General features: G+C 31.7%; 1 protein-coding gene across 1 annotated transcript; it reads right to left on the bottom strand.

Moving 5' to 3' along the window:
- Window positions 1-3,003: 3,003 nt before the first annotated feature.
- On the bottom strand, window positions 3,004-18,868 carry LOC142349122 (uncharacterized). Its single transcript, XM_075400535.1, has 6 exons — window positions 18,588-18,868; window positions 17,820-18,397; window positions 13,488-13,677; window positions 12,573-12,736; window positions 3,851-3,992; window positions 3,004-3,292 (listed from the first exon to the last, which is right to left on the bottom strand). The coding sequence occupies exons 2-6, from the start codon at window positions 17,926-17,928 to the stop codon at window positions 3,004-3,006; spliced, it is 894 nt and encodes a 297-aa protein (XP_075256650.1). The 5' UTR covers window positions 17,929-18,397; window positions 18,588-18,868.
- Between the last annotated feature and the right edge of the window lie 332 nt (window positions 18,869-19,200).

The raw sequence follows: 19,200 nt of genomic DNA, 5'->3' as shown, positions 1-19,200 counted from the left end.
TTTAAGTTTTTTGCCAATAACGAAATAACAAGATTACAAACAACTTTTCGAAGACTATAACTTCAAAGAATCTTATAGAGTTTACAAAAAATGAAATGAAATGGTCATAATCGATTTCAATTGATTCACATATCACTTTTTCAATTAAAAATATTTTGACTTACATCCTCAGCCGAAAGTCGAATGATATATTTAATAGCTAACATCTTACTTCATCCATCATTTGAATTAAATCTATAAATTTTTGTTTTTGTAGACATATTAGAGATCTGATTATTCAATGCAATGGCAGAGAGAATAAAAATTGGAAATACAAAGAAATTAGCTATGAGTTCTGAAGCGAAAATTCAACTAGCTAAAAAGAGTTTTTGGAGTCATCCACGGCCAAAGCCCGTCGCGATTATTTCCTGAATTGCAGAGTAGTGGAGTCTACGACTTTAACAATCAAAGTATCAGCAACAGTAATCTCTACATACAAACTAGTTATTAAAAGTATATGCGCAAAGTGAACCATTTCTTTTCAATGTTTGAATTTCCTTCTTTCTACTCAGTTTGATCATGGCCATTGAATTTGATTTCCAAAAAGTATCTTGTAACTAATGCTGAATGTTTAGAAATAACTTTTCAGTAATTTTAAGTGATACAATTTAGAAGCACTGGCTCGAAAAACACTTAAAAACTTTAGGGAATTTGTAGTTGACCTACATCGTACAAAATTCCGAAAACTCGGGACACTTTTTTTGATGATTTTAAAAACTAATGCGGAATTAATTGATATTGTGAACTGACTACATTCCACTATCAGGCGGAAAGGTTTTTTTTTGTATTCGTTTCAATTCTAGAAACATTTATTTAAGAATTTCTGCCTAAAGGCTACCAAGTGTCTTTCCCATAAATGAGTTTTCAACTAATATCCAACGCACCATCAAACTGACAACGATACCTGAAAACATCTAAGAGATTCTAAATTCAGTGCTGAACCAGACGTAATTTCTAAAGGTCAAAATGTCTGCGAAAATAGTGAGAACCGCACTTTTATAGAACCTAATATACTCACTAATGGCTTTCCAAGAGTTCAATTCACTGTCTACCTATTGTAGCAGAGAACTAATTTAAGCCACACTTTTTTCAAAATCAAGAAAAGTGAATTGTAGTGGCGCTCTGTATTTTTGTGATGATTGTACAGACAATCATCAACGTTTTGAGCTTTTAAAACAGGATTTGAAGCTAAACACCAGCATAAGGTTTCAACAGACTTCCTGAGCTGGTTTTGGATGTCTTTTTAGATGGCTTTTGGATTATTGATAATTTCTGATTTTTTCCAATTGCCTGTTTGTGACAGCCTCGGCTTGCTTGAATTGCATATCAAGCAGAATTGCTTTTTTCTTTCATGATTATGGCACGGCTTTAAGCCGAAGATTCCATAATTTCAGTTTAGATTTTGAGGACTCATATATATATATATATAAACATATGCATACATATATACATATATATATATATATATATATATATATATATATATATATAAATATAGCATTTTTTATATAGCAGAATATATATATATATATATATATATATATATATATAAATATATATATATATGTATATATATATATATATATATATATATATATATATATGTAAACTCTTGTAATATATATATGTATATATATATTATACAAGAGTATATATATATATACATATATATATATATATATATATATATATATATATATATATAATCAGACATATATGATTTACATATGTTTTGAGTCCGATCAGAAGACAATAAAATTAATTTTTTGCCAGTAAAAAATCACAAGATTACAAACAAACTATGAAAGAGTAGAAAAATTAGAGTTGTATCTCAGTCCTATAAGTTTCGAAAAATTCGAATTGATCTGTTATAATCGAGTTCATTTGATTGTCATAATGTTTTTCCTATTAACAAAAATTTAAATTATCTTCTCCGTCGAGAGTCGAAAGATCCATTTAATAGCAAAACTCTTAAATAATTACCTCATTTGTATAAAATCATTAACGTGTGTTTTTGAAGACAGTTTAGAGATTTGATTCTTCAATGCGATGGTTTAGTTTTAGAGATTTGATTTTTCAGTTTCCAATCCAACATTATCTCTAAAGGTGAAAAATTCTCCAAAGCTCGGGAAAAGTTTTTATAGAACCTAATCTACTCTCTATTAGCTCTCCGATAGTTCAATTCAATGCTCTACCAAATATAGCAGGGAACTAATCTAGTCCGCGCCATTTTTTTTAAAATCCAGATAATTGCTCTGGACGTGCTCTGTCTTTTTGTGAGAATTGTACAGTAAATCTTCATGGTTTTTGATCCTTCAAAACAGGTTATACACTTAATAAATAGGAGGCATTAGGTTTCGACAGTGGTCTTGAGCTGGTTTTGGTTGTCTTTTAGGTGCTTAAAGCGCTGAAATTGATAGGAAGATCCAAATTAGCTGTGCAAAATCTTTTTTTATTAAAATCTGAACTACAAATTATGCAGTTATTCACTTCATTGAGGTCTGTTAAGAAAAAGTCCGAAATTTGTGTTTGTCAAGTTTTTAAACTTCAAGTAGAAGCTTACTTTTTACGTGTTTGTTTTTTGAGGAAAAAATTGGTTTTTTTTTCATGTTTTCGATCTATTTCTCCTTTTTCAAGGAACCTGACTGTTAGTGGCACTTAGGTTTTGTAACTACTTGTCAAAAGTTGAGAAAATATTTAGTAAATTTTCGCTAGTGTTTCCACATTTTAAAAAAAAATGTGTCTGTTTGTGCGCTACTTGTCCAACTAGATTGCTGCTTGTCGGCTCGCTAGTTGTTATACTGTTATTTACATTCGGCAAGAGACTTTTGGTTTTGAAGAAATTAGTTGGAGGAAGTTTTTTGAGTACGATACAACATTATTTGTTAGATTGTATAAATGCACTTAAGATTTCGAAGACATTGATACCAACTAAAATGCTTCTATTTTTATTTTTCTTTCAATCTATGAAACTATGTTTTTGTGTTTGCTCGTAATGGTCAATTGGTCAGGTCGATCAGTACCTAGTTTCTCATTCAAATCTTCTGATTGTGATTCACAGCTTTTCTTATTATGTTTTTTTCTTTGCTGGGGGGTGCCACCAAATTCAATTACAATAATCAAAACTAACACGATGTTGAGGTCAGGCTTTGTCTGTGGATCAAATGCATAATCGTCATACACTTTTTCTACTCTCGCCACGTTATCAGGGTCAATTCCTCGTTCATTGGTCATTGACCATCTCAGCGCAGGTCTAAAAATGACATGACAAGAGTAACCACAGTGTAGGGTGAATCTTTTTCTCTTTCATTTTGATCTTGAGTCGGCGACAGAAGGAGTTCCTCAGAAGGAGTTCCTGCAGCCCTTTTCTTACAGTCTTACCTCTTTTATCAACCTATAAAACTGGGCTAAATAACTTTTCCTTTCTCCCTCATACAAAATCCACCCTTGTACACAATGCGAAGGTTTTTGGGAGAATAATCCACCCCAGATTATTCAGAGAAAGTCGTACTTTTTACTTTACTGGAAATATCTCAAACCCCCTTTTTTCTGGGAACAATGTGTAAATCAATACTGAAAAGTGCTTATCCGGGTGTTCGTTACGGGATATTCAGCGGAAACTTTTAATGCGGCATTTCTCAAAAGGTGTGGTTTGTTCTTGCATGAGAGAAAATTTTTCCCTTTTTATGTTTTTGTTGAAAAAAGTACAGTGATTATATGAAATTGCTGATCTCAGGAAGTGATGATTTAGATACAGCTGATATTGAAACCTAACTTTTCAATGTTGAATTATTGGTTAGTTTGTTCATACCTGACAGTCTGTCCTCTCTGATTTATGGCCATTTCTGGTGAGTCATACAGTTGAGAAGGGTTCACAGACAGATTACAGGTGATTGTGAAAGGCTTGTTCAACTCCATATTCACTACACTGGGGTAGATCATCATCTCAGGGACTGAATGAACACAAAACAATGTACTACTTTTTTCCCTTTAAAAATATCCCGCTATTTTTTACAAGAGGTTGAAATTTAAAAAAAGGGGTATATCTGACATGCAAGATAATAAAGTACAATAACAAAAACATATGCAGTTTTATCGCATAAAACTGTGCGATGTCTGTTGGCTGTCAGGCACATTTTTTTTCGGACGAATCTAATAATTTTAATTTTGGTTCACAACTGATTATATTTGCTTTTATCTGTTCATGTGGGATCAAAAATGGGACCAACACTTTTCCCCGTCATTAATTGATGACCAATAATAGAATTAGATTCAACTATTTAGATGCAAATGATGCGCAAGTTGGCGCAGCTAATGAAATAAGATGTGATATGCTTGCTTGCTTCGCAGCAATGCAACAATTCATAATTCAACATCGCATTCTCAACGCAAAACAATAGAACTTTTTTTTTGAATCCTTAGCCAAGGTGAGATGATTTTCTTACAATCGCTCACAAGATTTGTACAGAAAATGGCTGATATTAAAAGGTCTACAAAAAGTATGGTTAAATAATTTTTTCAGAGACTAAGAACTTTATGAAGAAAAACACACAATTTTAGCTCAAAGCGAACTTGCCAGATAATACAAAAAATTTTCACTGAAAAAACAAATTGTGAAAACAAAAAGTTTTTTTTTGTTTTCTTTTGCTTAAACGAAAAGGACTTAAAATAAAATTATTTGTATTCCTTTGAAAACGCTAAAATTTATTTGTTTAAATTTATTTGTTTTCCTAAAAAATCAAACAAACTCCAAACGCCTTCTAAGCCCTAAAGATCTCGAAACAGAATTTGTGCCTTTGAGAAGCAGATTCAATAAAAACAAAACAAGTAACTCGAAACATAACCGCATAAAGACCTCTATTACCAGCACTATTTTCGGAGTCATAGTAACCTCAATAACTTGAAAAACCAAACCACGATCACCCCAAGATTATGCAAAGATCTAAGAAAACCTAAAATGAAAAATTAGAGTTTTTGAAACTAATACAATGCGTCCACTTTTGTTTTTATTTACAGCAGTTCGTAGTTCTGATTGTTTTGATTTTTGGAAAGTATTCTTTTTCACTGTATTGAGTTGTCTTTTTCTTCATTTTTAATTTTACACTATAAATATATTTATCTTCGTTCTTTCGTTTTATTGTATCTTTGATTTCACTTTTCATCGAACACTTTTTTATATGTAAGTTTTAAGATAAATGCTTTGTTTTGAGTTTTTTAAGGACTTACAGCCTAAAAAACTTTGATGTTCAGTGCTGCGCTGAAACTTAGAATTTCTTTTCTCTTTTATTTCCTAAAAGTTAATACAAATGATTTTTGTGTCTGGAAAAATCTTTTCATCAGCCAGGAATATTTTATTGGAAAGCGTATCAAAATATTGATTAACCACCATAATAGAAGAAATAACTTTTAAAAAATTTGACATCTCTTGTCAAAATCTTACCCTCAAAAGAAAAATGCCCCGATTTGTTGTAAAAGGGAAAAACTCGTTTTTTTTTCGAAAACATCTCTTTTTTTAATCTGTAGCCACCTACCTAACTGAACAAAAAGTTTTGTTCGAGCTGTTTAGTTGTTTGTTGCTTTGGTCGCTTGATCTTAAAAAATGGGGTGGGGGCAATTTGCTTCGGTCAAAAAAAGAAATGGTGATATACCTAAGAGCTACGAAAATTATTTTAGACTAATCGAGTTTTAGATAATATACTACTCGTTGGCGGTAATTTATCTACGCTGGATATAAATACGGTAAATTGCGTCATGCATCAGAAGAAATCGCGGTAAGAAGCTGTGATCAGGAATTAAAATGCCGGCGTACTTTTCTATGAAATTTGCAAACAATTAAATCGAAGATGCCTCTTCAGAAGTCCCCAAAACGTACAATTCATGCTTTTACATTGCATAAGAAATTGTTTCATGATCATAACATGATTAAGGAAAAAAGTAAATGGTCGTAATTTTCATTTTTGATTTCTGTACATGATTCGGGAATATAAAACTGGTCACACGAAGGCTGACCAGTTCCCGAATCATGCGGAGAAATCAAAAATGAAAAATACGACCATTTAGTTTTTTCTTTAATCTGAGCCTAATAGTTATACATCCCACGATAGAAATTTTATCATAGAAGTTCTCTTTTTCGAAATTATTTATTTTTTTAATTACAAAATATGATTATTTATTATGGCTTATAGATTTGTTTTCCTTTTTGTGAAGCTCAATTAGTCAATTATTTTTTTTGCGTGCTCGAAGTGGTTGTAAATATGGTAAGGTTTAAAGTTACAGCTTTTAACCAAGACATCATTCCGCTTCATACATTTTAAAAAATTTTTGCGACCTTTTCAAGACAAAGGCATTTCCACTCGCTCTTTGATTGGGGGATGAAGAATGACCTGTCACATTTAATCCTAGCTTCCGTGCCCTTTTGTTGAAAAGGGCACACAGAGGAATTCAGGAATTAGTTAGTCTTTCTACCCGTCAAAAGTGACAAAAACACATAATTGACCATACAACTGACCACTGCGTTCTATTTTTGCTGCTTTCCCAATGTAGAGTTGGTTCTATTTAGGTAAGGTTTTCAGTTAAAAGAGGCACAGTAAAGGTCAAAATGGAATACTTATTTTTTTTCCTCAATATTATGCAACACATTCTTGCAATTCGATTTGATAACTGAGGAAAATTTCATTTCTTTAAAGCGGCAATTATTTAAAGTACAACTTAGGAAGAGCAATTATTTAACAGAAATGCTTTTAAACTAAGAGGGGGCGTGAATCGATTTTACGTCGAATACATCGAGATTTTGTTCACGTTTTATCTTGCTGTGTTTTTATTTAAAAGTATGCATGAATTAAGTGGAAAAGGTTGCTGTGCGCGTTTCAGCAACGAGCAAATTATCAGTCAGAATGAAAACTTAAAATGCAATATTTCAATCTATTTGGTCAGTAGATTCATAGCATAAATTAACAAGGTCAAGTACCGGTCAGAAAGGGAAAAAGTTTCTGGTGACCAAATGGATGATCGGGGATTCTGGCCGTAGGATTGTGGGCTTGTGTGAGAGATTACGAGAGCTAAAGTAATGAATTGTATGTTCATACTTCTTTATTTTGATGCAGGATTATTTAGGGTCAGTAGTAATTGTTTGTTCGAAATGTATAGTTACTAATTAGAATCAATTGTTTCCCGTAGGAGCAAGCAGTAAAAAAACAAAAAAATGAAAAGCTTGAAACAATTTCTATCCAGTAGAAATATCTCAAGTTCCATTTAGATTAATGAAGAAACGAATTAGATCTTTTTAGATTACGGAAGAGATGGTAAAGATCTATTTAAATTAGGGGAGAACAATGATAACACCAAATTATTCATAAGATATTTGAGTAATTCGTTTAGTAGAAAAATCAACACCGAATTTTCTTTTTACCTAAGATGAATCAGCTTTTATTTCACTGGTTTTTTTACTATGAGTACTTCAAAATAAATGAAAGCCTGATAGAGGGTCAAGTGTTATCGTGAAAAATAGAAAAATAGACAATGTTCTTAAAGCATTTTAATTTAAAGCGCAGCACAATTTGATCACTCGTTAATAAACGAAGGTTTTGCCATTTTATGTTATTGATTGGTTACATGACACTCTAGCCGATGTTATTGTACGCAATAGGCCAAAAAACAAAATTGAATTAAGTCCATTTCATTAAAGTCCATAAAAGATTTTTCATTCATTAATCCGATAACAATCAAGCATGTGATATAGCAAGCATGTTTTATCATATTCGTTTTTCGGATGCCATATATTAAAACCAATTTTTAGAGAGCCAATGACCCAAATTTACAAGCAATAAATTGATTATTTGATAGAAAGAAAGTGTGATTGAAGCTTGATTACGATCAAACTTGTTCTAATATTTTTAACGGCAGGGAGAATCATCTAAAAAAAATTGTGTTCTATGATACATTAGAAATAATGGCATTTGGTATTTTGTCTTGTTGAATTTGATTTAACGCCTGTTACAAGGCCTCTAACTGGGGACTAGCTAGCACACGAAACGCTATCAAAATTCCGAAAGAGTTATTTGGTTCTTCGTCTGCTGGTAGGGAGTGTTCTATTCTGTCGCCATGAAAGTTGCTCTTTCAACTGCTGAAAAACGAACAAAGGATAAAGGTATTGATAATCAAAATTTATAAAAACAGAAACCAGTAAATTTATGGCCAGAAATATATAATTGAATAACTTCAACAATCCAAGATTAGTTTTTCTCAAAAAACTTATTAATAATCCACTCTAAGTCAAATCAATTCAATCAATCTATCCGCAAGTATCCAAAACTCATTCAATTGCATTTTTAACTGAGATAACGCTAATAAATTATGCCTACCAATAGCTCTGTTGTTGGCCAAAAACTTATAATCCTCTCAGTCAACAATTTCAACTAACTCAGCAGTTTCACTCACTGCATCTACGAAACTAAGTTCTTTCGCGAAGAACTCGCTAGAAAACTAAATTTTTCTCTCTCGCTTGAAAACCAACTGTTCCACTCGAGCGTTCCACTCTCCTGTAACAAATTTCATTGAGAATCGCTGTTCTTCATCCTCGTAAGTTTCTCTGTGGATATTTTTCTTGGGCTTAGGTTATCACGTGATCATTTCGGAATTCAAAATTGCCAAATTCGGAGCTCTAGATTTTTTTAAAAATAAAGTTTGCAGCACAAATGTACGTTCCATTTTCAATACAAAGTTTGATTTCAAACTGCTGCAGTTTATTCGGCTAGTTTAATTTTTTAAATAGCCCATTTTGGGCACTGTAGTTGCAAACAAAACCTGGCCGTATGCCTATATAATAGTACAGGTCAAGAATCTTCTATTTTAGGCTTCAAATTACTGAAATACTTCCATCTCTTGACCAAATTCACATATTGTTTCGACCCTCTTGAGGTGGGAGGAACTACATTACGCCGCAGAGGTATACCCCAAAATTTCCGCCTAAGTAAAAGTGGCTCGAAAATTAGACACATACAACAAACGAAATTAGGAGACATCCTTTGTATCTTACTTTTCGCAAAAGGGGGTTCCACCAATTTTGCGAAATCAAATAACATTCGATGCGAAAGGTAGGTAACAAATCTTGTATCACGTTTTCGCTCAATTTAGGTATTTATTATTTGCTCGCATTTTGATCATTCAATAAGCACTTTAATAAAGATTTAATTGAAGCTTTCAAAGCTTTAAAGTGCTTTAAATACATGCAACCACAAAAACTGATTTTTTTTCCGAAAATACCTTCACATATCAAAGGTTTTTTTTATCAATGTGGGACTGGCCAATTTTAATTAGTAGTAAAAAATAGAACTAACAAGTAGTAATAAGTAGTACTAAAGTACTATAAGTAGTAATAAAGTAGTAATAAAGTACTACTAGTAGTAATAAGTTAGTCTTAATTAAATAAGTAGTAATTAAGTTCGGCTTAATTGCGGATTATATGAGAAATCGAGCTATATTGCGCGCGAAAAATTGATACATAAATGGAGCAGATGCGTGATACAAATCGTGCAAAAAATAGGTTATAAAGTTTGTACTTGTGTTTCGCGGCTAGGATTAGCACATTTTTGCGAACACAGGATTTAATTTCGCTTCCATTTTGCAACTTTCTGCTAAAGTAGCTATTTTCTGCAATAATGCTTCATTTTCAAAGTATTAACATAGTAAAAACAAACACGATATACATGCATCGGGCATATCTGCCCGTGACGATTTGGGAGTACCTCTGCGTCGTAATGTATATGCACAAATGGGTTTTTTTGTTCAGAAAATCTTGACCGATCGACATATTCATCGTAGAGAGTTGTGAATGGTATCATTAAAAAGCCCGTCTAGCGTAGAATATGGACTAAAAAACATTTTTTGACTTTCATTTTCTTGAGCGAGCTATCGTGGTTTAAGTTTTTGTGAAGATTTGTCCAATTTGCCTTGTTTTTGTTCACTTTTTCGGAATTTTTGTCTTAAATTTCGTGAATTTTGTGCGAAAACATGCAAAATTTTATAACAATAGTACTGTTGATTTTATTTTAGCAAACAAAAAGTTTTGTTGACTATTTTGTGGTCAACAAAACCTAATATTTCAAAATTCAGCCTCTTCAATGAAAACTGCCCAAAATAAGCCTTTAGTCCACTTTGATTATATTTAGCGGAAGTACACGGCTAAAAACAACAAAAACAATCTTTGTTACCTAGAAATAGAGCTGTTCCTATTTCTTTCTCCAATGAGAGTATTCTGGAAAAAAAATGTCGCTCTTTTCTTCTAATTTTACTCTATGATTATTAGGAACGCAGCATTCATTTTTGAACTTTCAACTAACAAATTATCTAGATCTGTAAATTTCAATACAATTGAATGTTTTCAATGGACAAGCAGCAATAGCAAGGCTGGTTTTGGTCCAATCTTGCTCAGTTACAATCCAAAAAAATTCGGAGTGTAGTCAGTCAATCGATTTAATTTGAAGAAAGAATTCGATCTTTTCTTTGTTAATTAAAGAACAGAACAGTTCAAACCAAAGCTCACTGTTGATAGGTTCAAATAGCTTCCTAGGCAGTTCCAAATTAATGTATCTAGTTTCTTTACTCTAGCAATTTCGGTCGTTTTAGTTTTAAAAATTTTTGACTTTTAAATTAACAATGGCTTACCGAACTTTGCCAAAATTTTTTCCTTTGTTTGGTCAATTTGTAGCTTAATGTCAGCAAAGAAAAAATGTTTCTTCTTCCTCGTTCTGTTACCAATTTGAGATTTAATCATTTTTGCGGTTTTACGCGTTAAGTTACTGTTTTCTGGCTTGGATACCACTATATATCACCCTTTTTTCATTTTTAGGCGTAAGCCAATTTTTCACATCATTTTCCTCACTTTACCACAAAATCACATTATTGCCAGTTTAAATATTACGTTTTGGGCATAGAAACTAAGGATAAAAAGAACATATTAAATTCGTTAGAGGCATAGATTATGGTTTTTACGGCTTCGACACCTCTTTCTCGAAGAAATTATTTTTTTTCATTCGTCTTTAACTATTGTTTTGCTTTGACTTTTTAGTCGTATGAAATTTTCTTGATAGTTACAGATCTCATTGGTTTTCACGGAGGAATAAAGGAGCCTTTGTTCTGATTTGAAATGATAGCTCATGGCTTTCATGACCTTAAAAACAATTGTTTTCAAAACACTGTACTTTTTCTCTTTGTTACCTTGTCTCGTTAATGAAAGTTCACATATGACCAAATTGTCGTCAGGGGGTGGTTTAAGTGTACAAAATCTTATGTTATTAAGGAATTCGTCATGAATTTAATGGCTTCGACACCGGTTTTTCACAAAAAATTTAACTAATTTTTGATTTTTGTCTATGTTTGACGTTTTATTGTAGACCCAAGACAAATTCTGAAGCATCAAGTTCTCAAGCGCTTTCTTTGGACAAATAAACGTACCTATTTAACGATTTTGTTCTGTAGCTGATGGTTTTCATGTCTTTGAAAATCATTGTTTTCGAAAAATACAAAAGTAATTTTTAACTTTTCCTCTTTTTTGTGTATTTTTTCCTATTTTCATTAATGGAAAGTCACATACCACATCTTTGGGTTTATCAAAAAAACGCGCAATCAAACATAATTTGAGAGGCAAAATATCTCTTTACGGCTTCGACAGTGTTTTCTCGCAAGTTTTAATTGAATTTTTGTTTGATGCCTCTATTTGTTTTTTTTCTAACCGCATAAAACGAATAGTGACAATTCTTAAAGCACTTCTATAGAGGCACTAGAGGCATAGGTAATTGTAAAACCTTTGGATGTTTTCAGTTGATATCTAATGGGTTTTCTTTCTTTTTGAAATAAATTGTTTTTAAAAACTTTTTTTTTATCATTTGTGATTTTGTTCTTTTGTCTAAGTATTACCGAGCCTTAATATGGACTGGTAAAATCCCTTTTCAATTAATTACAATTTATTTTCTTTAATTTCGTTTTTAGCTGACGCTATCTTGACTTGGCTATTAAGTTTTTTCAATGGACATAAATATTTGGTTGTAATTAATGTTTGTTGTTGTTGTTTGATTTTGTATTTCGTCTAGCCTCGCTTTCTTAATAATGGCAGAACGCATCAATCTAGTTCGGCATCTTTAATCCACCGGATTATTTGCGTTGGAAGCGATTTTCTTGTCCATACACAAATTTTTTGAAAAATCCTTTAATTTTTGGGGTTGTTTTATCTGTTCCTCATTTGATAGACAATTATGCCAAAAATGTGATGAGCGAGGTCAGAATTTTATGTGCAAACGCTCATTACCGAGCCTCCTTGTTAAGTCTTACGATGAAGTCATGCCTTGTATTGGGAGTAATGAGTTCTTTTTGTTACTTATGGCTGCAGAAGATCACGTGCGAAATTACTTGTAGTTGTGAAGATCTTTGATTTAATATACAGCAGTCATTTAAAAAAGTAAAAATGAAATGTTTTAAAAATTGCCATGAGACTTGCCCATTATTGGTGTTACCCAGAATGGTTAGTTAGATATACTCACTGATTCTGATGAGTGCAACCTCGCTCTCTGCTCCCCCATAAGTGATGCCTCCCCCAATTGTGCACTTGTACTCCCCCGCATTGCCAGTTTGCACTCTCTGGAACTCTAGACGGGACTTCTTTGTCTGTGTTGCGTCATTGTAGGACGAAGTAAATATTGTCACCCTTAAATATTCACAAGTTAGTCAGACTCTTGCACTACTACAAAAAACTTATCTAGTTTCACAGGCATGGACCCACATGTTGAGGTATCAGGTCGAAATCAAGTATGTCCAAACCAAAGAAGAACGCACGAGGGGGCGTCGTGCATTCAAAACTGCACTATCGGGAAACATCGAAAAACGATCGAAAGTTTGAACACGAACACGCAAACCGCTGATGTCAATGTAATGTTGTCAGTGCATACGTTTTTGGACGCTCTTATGGACTAATGGTGACAAAATATGTTCAGATAATTTTATTTTACACTTGAAAAACTGTGTAGTAAATTAAGTTAACTGTTTTTCACCTAAAACTTGCCTACTAAGCTCTTTGTGAAACCTTAATAAGTTTTCGAGAAACTTTTTAAATTTATCACTTAAAATTTAATTCAAGAAAAAAATTTCGTAAGATTCTTAATATGTATAGACGCATATCTGCATTATGTCATCTTAATCTGTAATTCATATTGCAGGGGACTTCTTTTCGTTGTGTTCTGTTTTTAGGCGCATGAAAACCCCGGTTCAGGTTCCTAACGTAATCAAGTATGTTCAGACCAAAGGTGAACGCACGAGGGTGCGTCGTACGTTCAAAATTACATGCGACGGAATTGCAGTCGACCTTTTTAGATTAACCAACAAAACACGAATGTGCGAATGTGGTATGCTTTTCAACAAAGAAGTGCATTTTTTGTGCCCGAAAACTAAAATGACCGAACCTGTTGTTCCTGTTGGCGCTCTGTTTGACTTCGTAGAACTTGTCCTGTCCAGGAGCACTGTACATCCACTGTAGCTCTGGCACATCCTGTAAAGTGGACTTGGGGATGAACACCTCACAGCTGAGAGACACTAATTTGTTCACTGTCCCCTCCCACCTCTGAGGACCAGACAAGATGTACGCCTTTTCATCTAAAGCAGTATATTAGTGACAAACAACATTATCCCCATTTGAGTTCTACTCCAAAAGATAATGAACGACAAATGGGAATGGTAATGTACAACAATTAATTATAGTTAGTATCAGAAAATTCAGACGACGTATCAAGAAAATCGATCAGCTTCATTAAATCTAAATGCAATTCAATCGACATATTGTTAAGTAATGGAACTTAAAGGTCCGCCATCAGGCTTTCCCATATGCTGCTATTAATCAATTTTTTCCAGCGAAAACATTTAAAGATTAATGTTTGGTTATGCTGGTAAACAGCTAGTGTTACGACCCAGGCTCTTGTTATCTATGAAAAGACCTACCGGTCCCTTTAATGAGACTGATCGTGACTTAAATAACATTTTGCTCAATCAGTCCAGCCCAGAATTCTTTGCTTAGAGTGTCATACCTATAGGTGACATCTAGTCACAGTATCTAGGACTTAGATGACCTCTGCTCACACTTCCTGTCACGGTTTCCAAAGCCTAAGTAACCTGTTCAGACTTATTGCCAGCAAAGTGTATGTTTTCATGTATTGCAATTTACTTCCCTGTGTTTTTAAGCAATGATGTAATGATAGCGTCTTTATGCGTCATTATGCAGTCAAAATTCAGTATGAAATTCATATTATGTGTACATGAGTTTTAAAACTGGCAATTGGCATATCATGATCAATTTTGTTACCACTTAAGGTGTCTTGTCATTAATTTCCGGTACATAATTTAGCGAAAGTTGGCAAATATATCCTCTTTGATGGTAAACACTGCACCAGTGTAACATTTTCTATCCAATTGCATTCACTGCCTTCCAAAACTGACATATAAGATATTTTTTATCACTTTTGAAAGACATTGAATGATTTTCAATTATTAGTTTTATTATTATAAATAAATAAATTAACTATTATTAATAAAATATTATTAATCAAATTTTATCAATTAAAAATATTAATTAATCATAGTTAATTAAAATCATTAATTATTTTTAAAAAATTATTGTTTTTTAATTATTATGATCAATTAATAAATATGTTCTGATTCGCTATTGCTGAATGCCAGTTAGTTATTTTCAGATTTTTAACGACCTCATTCTACTTAACAAGATCCTAATGGGTTGAACTTCTATGGATGCCTCAGATAATTGGTCAACAATCTATGAATGACAAGATCAAGCAAAAAATTCTTTATTAAAGCCAGACAAACTTTTTGAAAACGTGCAAGGTAATGATTTAACAGAGCAGCCAGATTTGAAAAAAAATTGTCTCACCTAAATATTCTTTCTAACTGTTCAGCAAACAGCAGTCAATGTCAGTTTCAAATTTTTGGCAAGGTGTAGCAAATAGAGGGATGCAAGTAGAAGGTTACCTTCAAGGATTGAACTCTTTTTTAGAAACGTTTTTCATTGGGAATTTTTTTCCACTAACATGGGTCTGCCAAATGGGCTGTAACTTTGTTTTGATCGAATTTTTAATTACTATTTTACTATTATTATTATTATTATTATTATTATTATTATTATTATTATTATTATTATTATTATTATTATTATTATTATTATTATTATTATTATTATTATTATTATTATTATTATTATTAATATTATTACTATTATTATTATTATTATTATTATTATTATTATTATTATTATTATTATTATTATTATTATTATTATTATTATTATTATTATTATTATTATTATTATTATTATTATTATTATTATTATTATTATTATTATTATTATTATTATTATTATTATTATTATTATTATTATTATTATTATTATTATTATTATTATTATTACTATTATTATTATTATTATTATTATTATTATTATTATTATTATTATTATTAGTATTATTATTATTACTTTTGTTATTATTATTATTATTATTATTATTATTATTATTATTATTGTTATTTTTTACTTTTATTTTTATTATTATTATTATTATTATTATTAATATTATTATTATTATTACTATTATTCTATTTTTATAATTATTATTATTATTACAATTATTACTATTATTATTATTATTATTATTATTATTATTATCATTATTATTATTATTATTATTATTATTATTATTATTTTCATTATTATTACTATATTCTTATTTTATAATAATTATTATTATTATAATTATTATTATTATTATTATTATTATTATTAATATTACTAATATTTTTGTTTTTATAATAATAATTATTATTATTACATTTATTATTGTTATTGTTATTACTATTATTATTATTTTTATTATTATTATTATTATTATTATTATTATTATTATTATTATTATTATTATTATTAGTATTATTATTATTATTATTATTATTATTATTATTATTATTATTATTATTATTATTATTATTATTATTATTATTATTATTATTAATGTTTTTATTACTATAATATTATTTTTTTATAAACTTTTTAAATATTATCATTGCCTACATAAACACACACACACAAACTTTTTAAAATTCAGGTCGAGCACGAGAATTTAAAAGCGAAACTGATTTTTGCTTTTAGGTTGAATACTCTTTAAAAATTCTCTGTAAATACTGTTCACTGTAAACTCTGTAATTACTGTTAGCGATTTCTGTTTGCGCTATAGACAATTCTGCATCTGTGTTCGCACTCCTCATCAAATTGGAAACCAATTCTTCAGTTCTTGTGTTTTTTGAAAAATATCTTCTATTTAAAATTTACTCTCATTTTTGAAAAAAATGCAAAAAAGACGATTGCAATGTGTTGAATTTTTTGTTGTTTCAGACATTTTCTTTAATACAAGCTTCTTCCTTTTTCCGTTATAAAGCTTTTGAACTGTAAGATACATGCTTGGTTAAAAAGCAACAGATGGCAGATGGGACCGTAACTTGTATATCAGTGCCATCTTTTTACATTAAACTCTTTTTGCCTTCCGAAAGAGAAATTCGCCGACTTATTTGGGCTTGCTTGCCTTTCTCTTTTAATTTTGAGAATACCTGAAGCAAGACTAATGCAAATGGTGGCTTATTCCTTTCGTAATCGAAACCAACGAGAAAAAACCGTGAACGTTTTTTCTTACTCTAATTCTCGACGTGTCACGAGTCAAAATTTGGTTCTAGTCATTTCATATAGGTTGAGGAAAACTATTTGATCATCGTAGCTCTAATAAAGAACTCATTGAAGACGTTAATCAGTCTGGGGTTCAACCTAGCTAAAAACAAGGGGTAAAAAAGCTAAAAGGGAGAAAACAGTTGACAGAGCAATATTGATAATATCAATTGCTTTTTTATTTGCTTCTTAGTGAGATACAATTTCGGATGCAGATTGCAACGAGCTAGAGGTAAGGTTATAAACGAAGTATACGACAATTTTATGTCTGGAGGGGGGTGGGGCGTGGGTGGGGTCCCAGAACGTCACTAGCCTCTAACGGTACCAAATTTACTCTCTTTTGTAACCACATATGATTTTTATCTTAATACATACAAACTTCGAGAATGAAAAGGCGGCGCTCTGAATGGAAATTTCAGTGAATGTTTTTCAATTTGAAACCCGAAATTGAAAAGTGGAATCTGTTTTCCGCCGTCAAATAGTCGTGCGGCAGATTAATTGCAGTATAATCCCTCATTTTAGTAGTCTTAAAAGATTAAGATTTTTTGTGAAATGACCTTACCGCCAAACGTAGCTATAATCACATTTTTGTGGAAGTATTTTCCATCTAATTGCCGGGTGGAAACCACTTACACCTCATTTAAGCACTTTTCACATTGGGCGTCAAAAGACGAGAGGAAGTGCCAGTCAAATTCTTTGGAACTAGTTTTTGTTTTGGTACTGGTAGACGCAGGTAATGAAGATAAAAACACAGTGCGGACAATAACTTTTGTCGCGCTAATCTGAATCATAGGTGCACTTATTCGAACAATAGTCGAGCTGCTTCTAAGAATGCTAATCATGAGCGCTCATTTTCTACAATGCTCTAACTCAAGTGTATCATCTTAAGAACGTTATTTCTAACTATTATTCTAACGGGCCATGAAAATCTCAATTGATAAAATATAATAAAGGTCGAACGTGTGCATTGAATGAGAGGTTCCAAAAAGAACGAAGAACAATTTGGAAAAAATTCACTTACTAGTCACGGGAACGTTGAATTGACCTTTGACCTCTCGTAGAAACCCCAACATCAGTATTAGAACCAAAATGGGTAATCTAATCAGTAAAGAACAAATTCTTTGCCTCATTTTCACAATTTTTTCGTCTATTTCTCTTCCTCGCTGGTAGTAGCAGTAACAAAAGTAAACAAACAACTTACGTAAACAACAACAATAAAAATATGGCAATGGGCTTGTAAATACCCGATCTCAGGTGGGTTTTTGAAAAATAACCAGGGCTGGCCAAAATTGATCTATTGGCCAGCTAGTGTAATCCAAGTTATAAATTATAACCAAGGCTGTTAATAAAAGTAACCATCAGTAACGTCGGCTACGTAATAGCATAAATGAACACATTTGGGTTTGTTTTCCCTCAAACTGAACAAAGGGTTATAAAATTTATCAGAATAAGACGAAGAAAGTCAACATAAACCGGATGGAAAAATTGCGTCATTTCTTGTGCAGATCGGATGAATAACTTTATCTTCTGATGAGAGGGTATTCGATATTCGGGTTGTTCACGCACTTCTCGATATACTAAGAATAGCCACCTCGATATCTGAAACGAGAAAAGTATTAGTCCAATTATGGGTGAAAAGTTAGAATTGAAACGGGATTTTTGTTCCGCAGATCGGAATTAAGTTATTTACGCGGTTTTAAATATAATATGAGGCGTTGAGTTTCATTCACAAGCCGTTCTTTTAGGATTTTTAACACAGACAAATAATTTTGGATTGAATCGGCCATACCTTTCCCTCCAGTTCTGTTTCGATAAGACTAAAGTTGATCGTTTTTTTTTAAAAAAAATTTTGTTTGATTATCTGAAATAGATCTACCCACAATGCTAATAAATAGCAACTGTGATACAATGTTACCAATTGCTCGCTCTTTTGGCAATGCACGCCAGAATTGGATAGAAAAAACTTATTGTTGTATGAATTATTACTTTATTAATAGTAAATAAAACTTATGGTTGTGTCTTTTTTGAACAGCAGCAATAAATGCAAGATTTATTGACATTTTTATTTGCTGTGGTTCAAATATGACAAGAGGAAAAAAGTCAGAGAAATCAAATTTTACTCAATTTCCAGTTTCGCGTAAAGTGTAAGGGTGGTGGTGGTGGTGGTGGTGGTGGGGGTTGGGGATGGGAATGGGGGAGTGTTGTCATGAAGATGGCTAGCAAATGTGTGGGTGGGGTGGGGGAGGAGGTTTCAATTTTTGTTTGGAGCCCGATATGGTTCTTAGTTAAGCAAATAATAGTGGAAGTTAAAGTGTGACTTCCTTCATTTTTTCATATTTTTAACCCCGTTTTTCCATTATTTCACTACCACTTTTTCTCTCATTCGTGTGCCCTTTTTCCCA

The sequence above is a fragment of the Convolutriloba macropyga genome, chromosome 11 (genome assembly GCF_964194025.1).
Source record: "Convolutriloba macropyga chromosome 11, txConMacr16.3, whole genome shotgun sequence".
In the NCBI taxonomy this organism is placed as follows: domain Eukaryota; kingdom Metazoa; phylum Xenacoelomorpha; order Acoela; family Convolutidae; genus Convolutriloba; species Convolutriloba macropyga.
The sequence above is the reverse complement of the archived record's forward strand: the minus strand, read 5'-3'. Positions and strand labels throughout refer to the sequence as shown.

What these genes read in the sequence shown, in the direction of transcription:
- LOC142349122 (XM_075400535.1), bottom strand. Translation starts at nt 17,928, where the DNA reads ATGAGGCAAAGAATTTGTTCTTTACTGATTAGATTACCCATTTTGGTT. An exon ending in AGCGCCAACAGGAACAACAG is followed by an intron (nt 12,737 to 13,487) that starts GTTCGGTCATTT and finishes TGAATATTTAAG; the next exon opens with GGTGACAATATTTACTTCGT. An exon ending in GGTTGCACTCATCAGAATCA is followed by an intron (nt 3,993 to 12,572) that starts GTGAGTATATCT and finishes GTGTTCATTCAG; the next exon opens with TCCCTGAGATGATGATCTAC.